Source organism: Amblyomma mixtum, chromosome 3 (genome assembly GCF_055824585.1).
Source record: "Amblyomma mixtum isolate Tamu chromosome 3, ASM5582458v1, whole genome shotgun sequence".
In the NCBI taxonomy this organism is placed as follows: domain Eukaryota; kingdom Metazoa; phylum Arthropoda; class Arachnida; order Ixodida; family Ixodidae; genus Amblyomma; species Amblyomma mixtum.
The window spans coordinates 96,904,883-96,921,458 of NC_143014.1; the positions used below are offsets into that span (position 1 = coordinate 96,904,883).

At 42.6% G+C, this 16,576-nt stretch overlaps 1 protein-coding gene across 6 annotated transcripts in view; it reads left to right on the top strand.

The window, feature by feature from the left end:
- Positions 1-14,363, top strand: part of LOC149351063 (RAB11-binding protein RELCH homolog) — a 131,755-nt gene extending 117,392 nt beyond the window's left edge. For 2 of the 6 annotated variants that reach the window (XM_089580261.1, XM_089580259.1), the window contains exons 21-24: positions 385-501; positions 3,189-3,336; positions 6,484-6,640; positions 10,526-14,363. In XM_089580261.1, coding sequence (XP_089436387.1) covers positions 385-501; positions 3,189-3,336; positions 6,484-6,613 — 395 coding nt within the window. In that variant the 3' untranslated portion in view covers positions 6,614-6,640; positions 10,526-14,363. Of the gene's footprint in view, positions 1-384; positions 502-3,188; positions 3,337-6,183; positions 6,215-6,483; positions 6,641-10,026 lie in introns of those variants that run through there. The other 4 variants (XR_016290499.1, XM_089580258.1, XM_089580257.1 and 1 more) reach the window with 4 other exon arrangements.
- Positions 14,364-16,576: the final 2,213 nt, after the last annotated feature.

Sequence of the window (16,576 nt, forward strand, 5' to 3'; positions counted from 1 at the left end):
AGGAATCTTGACGCTCTTTTAGCAGGCATGTTCTAATGCATTAAATCTATAGAGGAGATGGTTGTGAGCATTAGTCTTTTAATGCTTTGCATGATCCGTGTGATCCAAAAGCACCTGTTTTCATGGGTTTGATACAAAGTAAAGAGCCTGAAGTGTTTGAAACAATTTATAGCGTTGCTTTGGTCTCCTTCTTAGCCCTGTATCCCATATATTTTGGTGATAAAATTCAAATCTTTACCTGTAGTGAACAGAGTTGACATTTTATTTTGATGTAATGAGAACAAACTACAAAGCCACTGGGCTTATTTATATTTTTGCAGTGTGTTGTGCTCTGCAGAGCCATATATTTTCAGTGTGTGTTTTGCACTTCTTGAAATTTTCCAGTTATATTGCCTCACCTTGCCAACTTGGCAATGAGAAACAACCAGAATCCAAATGACTCATCAAGGGCACAAATTATGGAGCTGCTTCTTGAAGCCTACAGCACATTGTCCTGTACCTGTATCCTTTAGTAGCTGGACTCTTTACCCTTCCTTACTGTTGTGTGCTAGAAGCAAGCGGTTGGTGCCTTATAATAGGGTGTAAATCCTTGAATGAAGGACCCATATGTGCTCCATAACAAACCAGAGGATGTCGTCAGGAAACATCTTTAGCACTCGTTTATTAAACAAAAATTTTTTTTTTTTTTAGGTTTTCATAAATATGCTGTGATTCTTAGCCGGCTGCTGGTAACTGAACTGTGTAGCACTGCTTATGAGTATGCAGACATTATTAAAGTTGATGCACTTAAATACCACTAACAATTCAGTTACTCTAGAACCATTCTTCCTGACCACTTCTAGAAAACGATGCACCGAGTTTGTCGTGCTTAGGGTTGCAGTGGTGAGCCTCCATGCTTCTAAGACCGGCTAGTGTAAGGAACTGATTCTGCTGAGACCATGGGTGGGTTAACTGGAAATCTTAATGTATCACATGAAAATTGTTCTAAATCTGTAAGACAGTATTCCGTGTTTTAGTTTTCACTACTTTAGTGTACCTTTTATTGAAAAAAAAATAATAATTTGTGACTCTGCATGTTAGCTAAAACAAGTAATTGATTCAGTGAAGTGCTTCAACTTTTTCCTGTCCAATGGCCTTTGTTAGCACCACATATGTGTTGTGCAAAGATAGATCAAATATTCTGACATTTTTCTTTTAGACATATATATTGCCCCTAGCTGATTTATGTACAAAAAACTTTTGCTTGTTTATCAAAATGTGAAGAAGACAGCCATTGTAGGTGATCTGTCAGAGTACTACACAACACAAAGGAGTCATTTGTTTGCTTTCTGCCTACAGCCTTCTCTGTCTTTAATTCAAGTTCGCTTGGATTCTGTGGCCTAACGGTTTATTGCAAAAAAAGAAGGAAAGGAACCTCAAATCGAATAATAATCTAATAAGAAATTTAATAAGCGATAAAATAATTGCACTATTAAGAATAGAAACATTCCCGCATGCTCCTTGGTATCAGTGGCTGTTGGCTTCCTTCATATGTGTGTCACGAGCCCCTCATTTCCCTTCCATTGTCTGTTCGTAAACAAGCAGCAACACAGGTACTTATACACTAGTATTGAAGCTAATATTCACAGAGAAACATTACATGCGATCCAAACCTCAATTCTTTCTTTATTATTTACAAATACTGCTGTCTCAGATTTGAGACACTGCAGAAGTGGTTACACAGAGCGAACAAAAGGAAATCATCGTGCATTACTAGGCATTTGCATTATAAACTATGCAGGTGGTAGCTGTCGCAAAGAACCATCAAATTCATTCCCCATTGCAACTGTGCATGAGAAGATAGAAAATTTATGGCAATCAAGAAATGACCCGAATGGTGGGGTGTTCAAAGAATCAGTTTCGCGCATCACGTGCAGATTGACTAACGAATGAAATGGGCGCAATGCGCAGTTTTGGGTAGCATGGTGTGCCAATCACACATTCGTCGATGATACTGGGAAAAAAGACATGGGAATGCTCTGAAGAAGAAAAGTTGTGATAGTAGTGATTGAAAATGAATCTGATCATTTTTTTCTCCACTGACTGAATTTTATCTTTGTCCTGCACATGATGAGGCCACCACACAACTGACACCTATTCAATTTGCGCATATAACATCAAAATGCTTACGCCGCTTTAGGTTAGACCAGAATACTGCACCAAGCTACTTAATTTGCAGACACTCTTTAGCATGTGTTCCGCGTAGTCATACTTGAATAGCAAGGGTTGTTTGTTATTAGTAAACGTCATTGTCACCGTTTTCTGAAAGTTATTCTCCATTTGTCAGGTCCTGCTCCAGTAGTAAAAAGAATAAAACGTCATTTATTAAACCGTGATTATTAATGCTACAAACGTTATACAGGGTGTTTCACATAAGACTTTACACAATTTTCAAAAATAGGCTTTTCTAGTTATAAGAGTGCTTTTTCAACATATTTGTCAGCGGTGTTGTACATCAGAATACAGCTAAGACATGCTAATTAGCAGGCTGATCAACTAATATTGAATAGTTAACTTTTTAACTGTTAGTGTTAGGCTCCTTAATTATTAGAGGCGTGTAGCCCATCGTAAGTAACATCCATATCAGTTTTTAGAATTTCAAAAACGTGGTTACCTTCAAAAGCAATCTTAATACGTTCCCTCATGGTGCTGCTGGGATATCACATGCATCACATGTGCCATGACCACTACAGTGGTGCAGTATCTCCATTGGTTGCTGTGGCTTGTTCTTTTCATGTGGCAATGACTAGTGCAATTGCACACTAGTACAGACCAGGAAGCTGATTGCTTGCTTGGCTTGCCTGTGCAAAAAGCTTCCACATCTGCTGGTGACGCCAGCAAAGTAGCAGTGGATATGGTGGATGCTATTCACCAGCAGCAAGGCAGCAAAACATGCATGGAACAAGTGATGGCCTCGCATATCCAAGTGGGACCCACATCCTTGCGCTGCCATTTCATTCCTGTGTGACTCCCATGACAACTATGCAGGCAGTATCAGGCATGCACTCTGCCATTCATGTTTTATTTGCCCACTGTTGTGCATTTGCTGTTTTTGTGCATTACAGTGTTGTCCGTCACAGCTATGCGAGTAGATGGGTTGAAACATGCTGTAGCAAAGGGAGGTTTTTGACCTTGATTGCATCTTCCAGACATCTCAGAGCATGCAATCTCTGATGCATTTTTACCAGGCCTGCGTAGTCTTTTGGAAGATGCTAGGCAATTTGCACCTGGCCATGAGCCAGCAGTAGCAGCTATGATTGCAGACTTTGAGGCCAAATTGGATTGCACCCGGGAAAGGTGAGTTCTTGGGCTGTCTGGACTGGAATTGTTTTATCACTTGCAGCTCTTCAGTGCTCTGGCTAGGAATCACAAAATGTTTCAGGACTGTGCAATGATATAAGTAATGAACAATGTGCTGGCACATATTAATCCGACGGATTTCAGCAATTTGAGTAATTACTAGTGCTCATTTGATTAGAATCCCAGCCACCATAGTTTCGTTTTAGTGGAGGCGTTACGCACAACTGTCCATGTGCTTTGTGATGTCAGGGGACACAGAAGAACACCAGGTGTTGGAAATTGTTCTGGAGCTTCCTGCTGTGGCATCCCTCATAGCCCATCTACAGCTTTTAAATGTTGAACCCCACAAACTTAATCTGACAGGTTTGTACCATTTCTAGGCATTATCGTAAGAGCATTGAATTACACAGTGCGTCATAATTAGCATGCACTAAAAGTTTGGTTTGTGGTTTATCTGGGTTTAACGTCCCGAAGCGACTCAGGCTATGAGGGACGCCTTAGTGAAGGGCTCCAGAAATTTCGACCACCTGGGGTTCTTTAAAGGAGCACCGCGATGATTTCCTCAGTACCGGTTAATATCATTAAATAGGTTCATCATGCGTTCCAGAGACCAGGGCAAAAAGAATTATTGAAATCGAAGCATGCAAACGAAAGTTATTCCACTTTGAAAATTCAAAACGAAAAGCTCAGATGAAAACGCATTTCACTCGCCCATTTCACTCGCCCAGTGCAGAGATTGGCGCTACCAATCAGAACCACGCCTAACGCACACGTAGCGGAAGCGTGCATGCAATTGTTGCTTTGTCGGGGCTGTTGACAGCCGCGCATTTTGACGGCATCTTCCCCCTCGTGTACGCATCGCCATAGTCGGGGCAGGTGCGACTAACTACAAAGGAAGCTCCCCGATGTATTTTTTTTTAGTCAGACTGGAAGGCTATCGGCAGTACCCCTTCCCCTTCCCCTTATACTCGCCTCCCGTCTCCTGTCCTCCTGTCTGGGCTTCCTCTTCACAATTTTGGGCAAGGTGTGTCGACTGGCTTTTTTTTTTCACTGCTGTCTTGGTGTGGTTTGACTCCACATTTTTTGAACAGCGCTGGCCTCCACGAAGGTCTGAAGCGGAATGGAAAGTGCCGCCCCTAGCTTTATTCTTGTTAGTTTTCGTTCGCTTTCCCTGCTTCTTTCCAGTTTTTGTGGTATGCGAAAAGCTTTTAGTACTCAGAAACTTAATATTTTGGATCCATTTCGCGAGTATAAAGGAACAAGATTCAAACTGGACGCCCAACCAATCAGAAAGGCAGCGCCCAATCTGGATGCCACCTCATTTCTGCTGCCGCAAATGGCCGCCGCGTTGCGACACCATCGGCTCAAAACAAGCATTTCTGGCGAAGATTCAAATAGCTAATATTACGATTTCGGCGATTTCAGTGCGTGTTCAGGACTCACAATGTCCCTTACTCTGCATATAAACAATAAAGACCGCATGCTTTATCTACGTCGCAGTGCACCTTTAACGTGCACTGACATCACACGGTACACGGGCATCTAGAATTCCACCTCCGTTGAAATTCGACCGCCGGGGCCGGGATCGAACCCGCGTCTTTCGAGTCAGCAGCCGAGCGCCATAACCACTAGGCCACCGCGGCGGACATGCACTAGAAGTTTTGTATTGTTCCAGAAAAGTGATTCCAATGAATGCACTTTGATATATGCTGTGATCACTGCTGTTATATTGTTTACTTACTTAGGCGAAAAGTTACTTTTTATGTTTGCCTGAAGGGTTCAGTGGCAGTTAACTATGCTCCAAACACAACCTCAGGGTGGAGGTTCACGTTAATATTGGGCCTGAGATAAGTGCCAGCAGTGGCTGAAGGCATACTGCCATTTGCATGTCCACGCTCCTTTGCAGTGCACTTACTTTGGAACTGTCGAATGTTGATGCTTGAGCACTTGGTGAATGAGAGTGCACATTAAAATGGGACCAAAATGTTGAAATACCTGTGCTCGACGTTTTTGTGAATGCTTCGGCAGTCTGAAATAATTTGAAACACTGTTCTCTACTGAAAAGCACAGACATGGTAGAAAGTCTTCAGGCTGCAGAGTTTGCTTTTGAGCTGTGTAGCTCCGAGGTCATGGCACTCCTGAAGCTCAGAAAATTTTGGGAATGGAACGAACAAGTCTTCCTCCCCATTATGAACAAAAAGTGACCTCCTTAATCAGGATTATTCATCTAATGTTTTTAACTCAGCACAAACATGTATGTAATGGTACTTGATGCTTGAACAGACTCCTATGCCACACCTTTTCAAGGTGTTGATTGTTTTCTTTGAGGCTGTTGGAAAATCATCTGATCTGTTGTTGCTATTAGGTGCTATGCTTCACTGTGAGCACCAAAGCCTGCCTACTTATTTAAAATTAATTTCATTACTGCGTCAATTTAATGCATTCAGGCATGGTTGCCATATGTACTTGTTGTAGTTTTCAATATAACAAAGTTTTTTGATCGTGTAGGCCATGGGAACTGTCAGAAAGCTCCCGCCAATGCACAGGTCTTCTACTAAAGTGGCCGCTCTTGTCTGTAGGTCAGAGTGTGGCCTGCAGTGTCTGACAAGAAAGAGGCAAATGCCGAATGATGTGCTTACTATACAAGTGGTTCTATGTGCGAAATACGACCCACTGTGGTGGCTTAGTGGCTGTGGCATCCTTTTGCCGAATATCAGTTTATGGATTTGATCCCAGACACAGTGGCTGCATTATGATGGAAGATAAGCACCTGTGCATTGAGTTTTCGGTGCATGTTGAAAAAACTCAAGGTAGTCACAATTAATCTGATGTTTTTTCCTGCAGCTCACCCTTAGCCCAGAAGTAGCTCTTGCAGGTAAAAAATATTATAAATATTCTTAGGTAAATGTTCTAAGCACCTCATGAGAAATATAGCCGAGGGAATGTTTGATAGTGTTATGAACAGAGAGCATTGTATTAGTCTACCTGATGGTTATTGTAAAAATTGGAATTATGGAATGAGTTGTGGGCCATGTGGCATGTTAATACGCTGAATTTTTTCTTAGCACATAGTGTCTTAAGCCGCCTGTTCTGATTTGCTGTGTTTATGTAGCCCTTTTAATTTTATTTATTCTGTCTGTTTAGGGCCCCTTCACTCAGCTCACCAATGGCAAGTATGGAGGAGATGAAGCGCAAGATGACCAAAATCTTCACTGTACCTCCTACAAATGCCCGCTCAAATCTTCCAAACATCTTTCAGCTGCGAAAAAAATGAAAGGAGGCATTGCTGTAAAGTACAACAGTAAGTATTATTTAGAATCTTTAAAATCATCATATTCATTTTTCATGCGAGCCGCCGCGGTGGCACAGTGCTTATAGTGCTCGGCTGGTGACCCGAAAGACGCGGGTTTGATACCGGCCGCGGCGGTCTAGTTTCGATGGAGGTGAAATTCTAGAGGCCCGTGTACTGTGCGATGTCAGGGCACACACAGTACACGAACCCCAGGTGGTAGAAATTTTCAGAGCCCTTCACTACTTTGTCCATCATAGCCTGAGTCGCTTTGGGACGTTAAACCCCCGTAAACCATAAACCATTTTCATGCTTATAAGTATAAAAGAGGTTGAAACACTTGTGGAGATATTTGAGCATCTGTGCTATTTGTCAGGAGTACTAGTGTTATGTGGCTCTGCCTGGTAGATTGCATCATCTTTGACGAGTGTGATTAGCAACCTTTTGGTGCGTACTTAGGAGCAATGCAAAAGGGGAAAGCAGCTGGTGAGGATCAGATAACAGCAGATTTGTTGAAGGATGGAGGAGAGATTGTGCTCGAAAAACTAGCGACCTTGTATACGCATTGCCTTGTGACCTCGAGCGTACCTAGAGCTTGGAGAAACGCTAACTTTATCTTAATTCATAAGAAAGGAGATGTCAAGAACTTGAAGAATTACAGACCGATCAGCTTATTGTCTGTTGCCTACAAGGTATTTACTAAGGTAATCGCTAGTAGGGTCAGGACAACCTTAGACTTCAATCAACCAAATGATCAGGCAGGCTTTCGTAAAGGATACTCGACAATAGACCATATTCACGCTATCAATCAGGTGATAGAGAAATGCGCAGAATATAACCAGCCCCTCTATATAGCGTTCATTGATTACGAGAAAGCATTCGACTCAGTATAAACCTCAGCAGTCATGCAGGCATTGCGGAATCAGGGTGTAGAAGAGTGTTATGTGAAAATATTGGAAGATATTTATAACAATTGCACAGCTACCATAGCTATCCATAAAGTCAGCAATAAAATTCCAATAAGGAAAGGTGTCCGGCATGGAGACGCGATGTCGCCTATGCTATTCACTGCCTGTTTACAGGAGGTATTCTGGGGCCTGAAATGGGAACAGTTGGGGATAAGAGTTAATGGAGAATACCTAAGTAATCTGCGATTTGCTGATGACATTGCCTTGCTAAGTCACTCAGGACATGAATGCTAGACAGGCAGCGCAGAACGGTGGGGCTAAAAATTAACATGCAGAAAACCAAAGTAATATTCAACAGTCTAGCAAGAGAATAGCAGTTCGCAATTGGTGGCGTGGTTCTAGTAGTAGTAAGGGAATATGACTATTTAGGGCAGGTAGTGACAGCTGATCCGGATCATGAGAGGGAAATAACTAGAAGAATAAGAATGGGGTGGAGCGCATATGGCAGGTTCTCTCAGATCATGAATGGCGGTACTCACCTATAGGGCAGAAACGTGGAGGCTAGCAAAGAGGGTTCAGCTTAAGTTAAGGACAACGCAGCGAGCTATGGAAAGAAAAATGATAGGTGTAACGTTAAGAGATTGGAAGCCGGTGGAGTGGGTGAGAGAACAAACGTGGATTAATGACATCCTAATTGAAATCGAGGAAGAAGTGGGCTTGGGCAGGGCATGTAATGCAAAGGCAAGATAACCGCTGGTCCTTAAGGGTAACGGAGTGGATATCAAAAGAAGGGAAGCGTAGCAGGGGGCGGCAGAAAGTTCGGTGGGCGGGTGAGATTAAGAAATTTGCGGGAATACGATGGCCACAACTGGCGAAGAACAGGGTCAATTGGAGAGACATGGGAGAGGCCTTTTCCCTGCAGTGGGTGTAGTCAGGCTGATGATGATGATGATGGTGCGTACTATATACATTTGGAGCCACACACTGTTTGTAGTTGGTTTACTAAGTTTGTAGTTTACTGGGTTTACTCCCAGAATAGCACCTGATGCAAGACGTCTATACCTAAAATGTGCCGCAATATACATTGATGATTACAGTAACCAATTGCAATACACGCTGCCATTTGAATGACCATCAATGGGGCAATGTTACTCACTATGTAAGTTTAGGTCGACTAATTCATTAACATTTATTATGTGAGCATAAAAATTATGTTGAAAATTCATACTGTTGTTAGTAAAACTTGTACAGTTTACAGTTGCATACTAATAAGAAATAGGTTTCTGAAAGTTTCAATAGGTTTCTGAAAGTTTAACTGACCTTTTGTAGTTCCCGTCTACTTTGTGGTCTTGCAGTTGCAGTGATTAAATTATGGTGTTGATGAAAAAACTACCAATATTTTCCATCCTCATTCGTGGTGAAGAAGTAGTGGCAGCGATACTGTGCTGGTCCCTCTTATTTTATGTGAGCACCCACTCCAAGGCCCATTTATGTGGGACCCGCATTAAGAAAACTTCTTCCCCAGTCATGCAGCTATTATTCGAAAATTTTTAAAATGACTGACGATTTAGCATGGTTAGGCCAAATCTGAATTAGGTGCGCTAGCATTTTAGCTTTCACATCAGTTTCGGGTCGAGGCTCGGTTTTCAAGGTTACGCAGGCATCAGACAAAGATCTGCGAATCGTAGAGTGGGGGCATTCGTGCTAGCTGTGGAAATATGGGGGTCAAGCCTTCCGCCCCCGCACTTCCACTCCGTGGATGCAGCATCCCGACTCGCTGACCACGGAGGGGTTCGTACTCAAGAGAACAAAGGGAAGGATGACAAAGCGTGAACTCTCATATGATATTTATTACACTTGCAATGAATACATAGAGCAGGCCAGCTAGCTACAAAACATCCATGAGGCATTCCTCGGCAATAGAAGGCTAATATAAAAAGGGTTTCCGACTTACCGGCTGGGGCAGTGGCGTTACTTTGGGGGTATCGGCGGCGAACGTTTGTACACGCCAACAATGGTGGCTGGGTTTTCCCGTGCGTGCCGCATTCTTTGAAGCAAAACCATCCCCGAGCATTTGCTGGGGGAGGTGAGGAGAGTGCGCGTTTGCTGCGCTCGCTTCACTGCCTGGAACCAGAAGTCCAGTGGCAAGGCACGACAGGTCCCCTTGCGCCTGCCGCGGAAGGTGACGAGAGTATGCGGCTGCAACTGGATCATCCCGAAGAGACTCTCAACAGCTCTGCGGAGCTCTGCGTAGCCTTCGAGGTGGCGCTCCCGTCGCTGCTTCAGCTTACCCCAAGAGGGAAACTTCCCTCCTCGCCCAGCTGGTGCTGGCTTGACGCACGGTGATGATGGTCAGCCGCGTCGGCCACGAACGGGGGAAAGCAGGTTTTCAACACAGCTCACTACTAGTGGAGGAGATAATTAAGCCAAATGTTAATGGATTAATGCCCATATATGCGGAATAGGTCATTCTTTTCTTTACATTCATAGGTCGCTGGAAGTACTCATACCACTCCTGGCGCAGTGTTGCAACAGTTCAGCGATGCACCACTACCCTGCGAAGGCAAGCGCTGCCACTGTGGGGCTTGTGAGACCCAGGTTGCACTTCCTGGACAACCTTTCACAACCAATCGTTAATTGAACTGCCACCTGCCACAGTGGGCAATGAGCTCACAATCCAGTGTGTGGGTGTGCAGGTTGTGATGGTGTTGCAGGGTCACGTGACCGAGGTGGCCCACCTGCAAACCAAGCAGGTGGCACCCAGCCACCCAGCTGTGCAAGGTTGCAGAGGGACTGCACAGACAACAGCCAGGCAGTTGAGTGGAAGCTCTAGTGCTAGCGCACTGAAAATAATAGAGGCTGTCTTAAATGTTTAATGTGTATGAGAAAAGTGCTCAGGCATCCTTTTTTTTTTTTTACGTGGGTTAGGCACAGCAGACATTTAATTCACAATTTGTGGTGTGGTGATCCTGTTCTTTGTTCCACGCAGATTAGACATCTAGCACAGCTCTGAATGAAGAAGTGCCATGAGAATGGCACCATGTGAATGGCTGGCTCCTTTACATTGGAGTTTGTTGTGTCTGCGCAGCCCAGCCCAAATTGGAACCCAGGCATTCTACGTTGTGGAAGGTGCTGGAAGGACACCGGTGTGCATCTAGTCATAACCAGAGGAATGATGTGGTTTTTGTACATATATAATCAAATACAGTGCATCTCTTAGTATTTGCTGGACAGGTCACATGAGATAAACAGTATTGCACTAAACAGTAGTTACCACTTTGAGGCATGGTCTTCATTGCAGCATTGTATGTTGCATAGAAGAAAAGCTTTGTATACAAAATGCAGCATATTTTTGGAAAGCTTTTACAGAAGGAGGTTTTTCACTGTGTAAATTTTTATGATGTATGCCATAGAGGATATTGGCTGATGCATAATAAATTTACTTCATCTTGTAGTTGCCATATGTCAGAAATGATGAAAAAAAATATATATATATTCCTTGATCTGGACTGGCTGTGTAGTGCAGTTTCTTACACAAATTTGAAAATCTAGTGTAGAACACTTACCTATACCATAAGCAGTGCCTCTGGCATACGGAGGCTCTATTCTGCTTCTTCCCAACACACATTACTGGTTTGGTGACATCGTTGTTGGTGTCATTTGCCAAACTCATCATCGTAATGTGACCTTGACAACAGCAGCAATTTTTGTCATGTATATCTTTGCAATGGTGTGCGTGGCACTAGTAAACATATATCACCACGCGGAATTATTTACACTTCACAAGTAATTTATAATTTCATTTTTTCTCCGATGTAGTTTGCTACAGTTTTGGCAGGCAAGTGGTGGTTGTAACTTTGCTAGTAGGTTTGAGATTATGTGAGACGTATAGAAACTGCAGTTTAATTGCTGCTTCATCATTTTAATTCACTCCAACTGTTACACCAGCCTGCCCCAAGAGCTAAAATTACCGGAGGTAAAGAAACAGCTCTTATATTGCAGTGTTTGTAACCCTCGCTTGATCTCAAACCTATTTTCAATGTCGCAGGTGCCATGCAGCAGCTGAAACCAAAACCAAATCTACATGGCAGAAGAATAAATTATGAATTATTTATGGGGTATAGAGTTAAATACAAATGGTGATGTTTACTAATGCCTTACGCATATGTCATTCCAAAGAAAAAAACAAGCAACGAAAAATTTGGTGTCTCTGCCCCTTTAGCAGAAATGTAACTCTGCATGACGCATTACCATCATTGTGGACATTTCTTGTGATCTCTTTCTTTTCACTGATCAAGGTTATTGATTTGGGCATATTTAGATTTTTTTCACTGCCCTCACGCTCTCTTCTGTACGCCATATCCTCTACGCAGTTGGAAGTGCAGCATTACTGCCATTATGCTTCCAAAAGTTTGTGGCAAGTGAAAGAGACATAGGGTATGTTGCTAGCTCATTTTGTTCATGCTGTTACCAGTGATGCATTGTTTGGGGCCAGGTTGAAATATGTCAGGACCTTAAAAGAGGGGATAAGAGAAAGGAGGAAGCTCCTTTTTATATACCAGGTCAGCCACTTTTTCAGAAAAAATTCAGCCCGGTCATCCTCCACCTTCTCCTCTTCTGGCTGTAGCTCTAATTGTAAATATTGCATTCTTTTTTTTTTGGTAGTCATTGCAAGAATGAGTGTTGAAGCTAATGCTGAAAAAGAACAAAAATGCACAAACAGCAAAAAGTTTAGAGAACAGGTTCTGAACTGCACAGTCTATGCGTATGAGCTCATTCCTTTAAATTAGTAGGAGCAAGTCAGTCCTGGTAACCATAGAGTTTCTCAATATTACCTGGAGAGAAAAGAGACGCCACTGTCAATGCCAGTTTCTTAACTCATATATACCTAGCATCCGACATGTAAAATACTGCATTTTTGTGCACTAAGAGCCCATTCACACTTGCCCAAAAATCCAGCGAGCGACACGGATTCGGCCGCTTTTGACGCCTACCAGGGCGGAAAGCGGCGTGGCGAGGCCGATCATCCCAGGACCGATTTCCGCTGCTGGAAGAATTCCACAGTGAAAAACATGGCGGCGCCCTTCAAAGTAAACCCCTCGCTTCGGACTGAATTCGTCGTTGTTGCTGCCTTTTACAGTGCGTTCACTGGCCATAAATGGGGCACCCGTCTTTCGCTTTGTCTCGCCTCACCTATAAAAAACGTATAAGTGATAAATTTGCTTAATTTTTTTTTATCTATAGTGATGACTCTGCCGCTTCTAGGCTAAACAGGAGTGTCGGTTTGTTGACAGTAATGGTTCCCGACTTAACAAGCCGATGGTGCCACTAGGCTTGCCTTATCATTGCATGTCTGTTTGCATAGGCTGAAAAAAAAGTGGGAATGTGCCTGCATTTAACGTATGTAAGCATACATATGGTTATGGGACATAGCGTCGATTTATGCTCTTTTCTAACCACATCTATGTACGCTGCGAGCGGTGACGTGGTGGCCGGGAAGTGTGTGGAAAAGCAAGAAACAGCAGCGGTGTGGCAGACAGATGAGAACAGGTCTTAGCTTTTTCCGGCGAGCGACACGGATTCGGTCGCCAGATTTTTAGACAAGTGTGAATGGGCCCTAACTGTAAACGTTGATTGTGTAAAAGGGTGTGCTCGCTAGGGTAGGTTCAAGGGGCTCTAAGCTTTCCCTGTGCAAAGATTGTGGTGTGTGCATTTAAGAAGATAGGCCAGTCTTCTCTAGATGCCTTTTTTAGATTTTACCTTGCTGACTTCATTGCAGTTATGCAAGAAAAACAAATAATTTTTGCACATTGTCACAAGAAAACCACCGCACGTGATGAGAAATGTGTGTTTAAGTCAATGTCAAGTGTTTGAATCTTTACCGCGTGTAACAGGTAGCAAATGTACCTAAGTATATCCTACATTGTAGTACAGCTCAAAAGTCTGTGCTAAGAAAAATATTTCCACCAATAAAAGGTTGTTTTTTAAATTAAAAAAAAAAAAGCGCCTTATATCAAAAAATATTTTAACCTTTTCAAATTTCTGAAGTTTCGATATATATGGGCTGAAAGCATTTCAGCCATTGCAGGAATTCCAGGAAAATGAGGTTTCATGTTTTGCTTGGCTCGTATCGCGCTGATAGTGTGGATTCTGCTTCTGAATCAGTAGCTGCAGCGTGATGCTTTCCTCTGCGTGCTTATTAAATTGTTGTAATAGTGTGTTTTCACTTTTTGAATAAATTTAACGCAATTGTTAGGCTCGTATAGAAGCTTTTATAGTGTTTCTTCGAAGTTTGCCTTGAGACGAGTCTTGTTACAGCTGAATCTGCGTTTCATGCCCAAGAATAGACAAGCGAGGTATGAAACCTGATCATCCCCGCATTCCTGTGCCCCTCCAGGCTGGATGAACTACCGCAGCACCAGCTTTCCCTCCAAGAAATATTGAGGAACTCTATGCTGACAACATGCTTTTGCAAAATGTTTGAAGGCTGGGTCACTTTTTGCAGTGTCTTTTATTATGCTTTGACTTTTGCCTGAACATGACCGAGGCTTAATGTGGCTGATGTTTCAATTTTTAATCACGGCTTTTTCAAACGCACGCACATACGCATACACACACGGGTGTGTGGGTGTGTGTGCGCGTGCGTGCGTGTGTTGATCAGTGGGAAATTAATAGTGCGATTTTTTTATGGCTGAAAGAGATTTTCTTGCTTTCTAATGAATACACAAGTCGAATTGCAAAAGTCAATCGCAAGTCATTAAATTTCTTTTGCTGTTGTACGCATAAAGACAGGAGCTGTGCAATAAACAAAAATAATTATGATACCATCACTTGTCATTGTGTTATAGTGGAACAACCAAAAACAATAATTTTCATATAGGCAACTGACAGAAATTTCAGCAGTAAAAGACAAATTGCATTATTTTAATTAATGTGGTTCATTGTAAAGCTAGATATGTAAGAAATAAATGCACAAAGTTTAAATAAAAAAATCTTGTACATGGATACAGATAGGATTGCTCACTTAAGAAGGAATGGCAGACAAGTCAGTTTTGAGAAAAACGACAAAGCAGATTAGGAATAACTACAAATGCCGTAGTAGGTGAGTGGGTGAGGGAACAAACGCGGGTTAATGACATCCTAGTCGAAATCAAGAGTAAGAAATGGGCTTGGGCAGGGCATGTTGTGTGAAGGCAAGATAACCGCTGGTCCTTAAGGGCAACAGAGTGGATTCCAAGAGAAGGCAAGCGTAGCATGGGGCGGCACAAAGTTAGGTGGGCGGATGAGATGAAGGTTGCGGGGATACAGTGGCCGCAACTGACAAAGGACAGGGTTGGTTGGAGAGACATGGGAGAGGCCTTTGCCCTGCAGATGGCGTAGTCAGGCTGATGATAAGTGCCGCAAACAAGTGTCAAAGACACATAAAATTCATCATAGTCATAGCTCAGCTCCTTCTTAGTCTTGCTTTGCCTTATTGCTCGTGTGGCAGCTCACTTTCTTTTCCCCCTTGTTCTTTTTTTTGGGGGGGGGGGGGGGCATTAGTAGACCAAAAGGAAGATTTCCAATATACGCTATTGGTCACCTATGAGACAAGCTTTTTGTGTGTGCAGACCAGGTTTGATGCCGGAGTGTTTCAGAATATCCAGCAAACCTCTGTTACCATTATTGAAAGGACACATGCCATCATACAAACCAAACTTCAGTGTTGCTATCCTGACATAACCACCCAATGTGTTCCAAATGTCCTGTGTCACTTTTATGAGTGTTTTAGTTATTAAATACAATCAAAAGTAGACATATATTGCAAGAAACAGTAATTATAAGTCTAAACTGAAAAATAAAGAGGAACAGTAATTAACACAAAAATTATGCTTTTTTCTGGTAGGAAAACTTCCGTTTCAGTTTTGCGAGGTACGCAGGGGGTTACGAATTTGGCTATATCTTTGTAATGGTGTTAATTATGAATATAATTTTTCATGCAGTTCATTCAGGAATGAATCAGCATCTTGATGAAACAAAATTTGAAAAATTGAATAATTTTATCAAAAGTATTGCATTTTAAAAGTGGCTTACCTTAACCTTAACTAAGTGCCCCAAGGAATATCTCGTCATGCTAGACAACATCAAAACAGTGGTGCCTGCAAGCATAAGTGCAATCACCTGCAATCTCGGACAAGATCTTCTTACTCTTGGATATAATTTCATCAGTGGCAGTCTTTAACCATAGCACTTGATGTGAGGTATTCATTGTATGTAGTGAGTGCCAACACAGAAGCTGCATCGGCATCACTTAACGAGAGGAACCAGGACACATGTGGAAACGACTGCATGATTTTTCTTAATCCAGCTGCAGTGATTTTAAGGTGATCAATGTAAAATTCACCGAATGCACACTGGGCTAGATGACCTAACATGGTGGGAATTGCTTCTTATTTATTTAGCCTTGCCATGTACCTGCCTGCACATATGGTCTTCATGACCCACCTGGAAGTTGCTAATATGCAGCCAGTCTTGAGAACAGCAGCCTTTTCTAGAATACAGAGCTCAAGATAGTCATTTGATTGAGCAAATTTTTTGTTAGATCACAGTGCAGGAGCAGTGCTGGAGATATGTATTCCTGCTTTCCTCCTGTTCTTGTGTTCCTCATTGGAAGCACTGTTCACCAAAGTGCTGGCGTCACTTTACCAGACTGCATTGTTCTTAGAGATATGTTAAATCGGAATGCCATCATATGGTTTGCAAGACTTCTATAAGAACACAGCTCACAGGCAATAAAAATGGTTGTCTCTCCCTTCTCACCATTGTTCATCTACTTACCACTTGCATGTTGCGCATGCTGTGCAGTGAGGTGTGTGTACAGCACCACACAGCCAGAAGGTTTGTTGGAAAACTTGCTGTGAGCATTAGTTTCTCTTTTCAAGGTTTGTTCACAAAGGCAGTGTTACTTTTAGGCTTACTCTGGAATGTGGACTATTGGACAGAAAAAAGCTTAGTTATTATTTGGTCTTGCATTACGAGCAGTAATCTCATGAATGGCCTA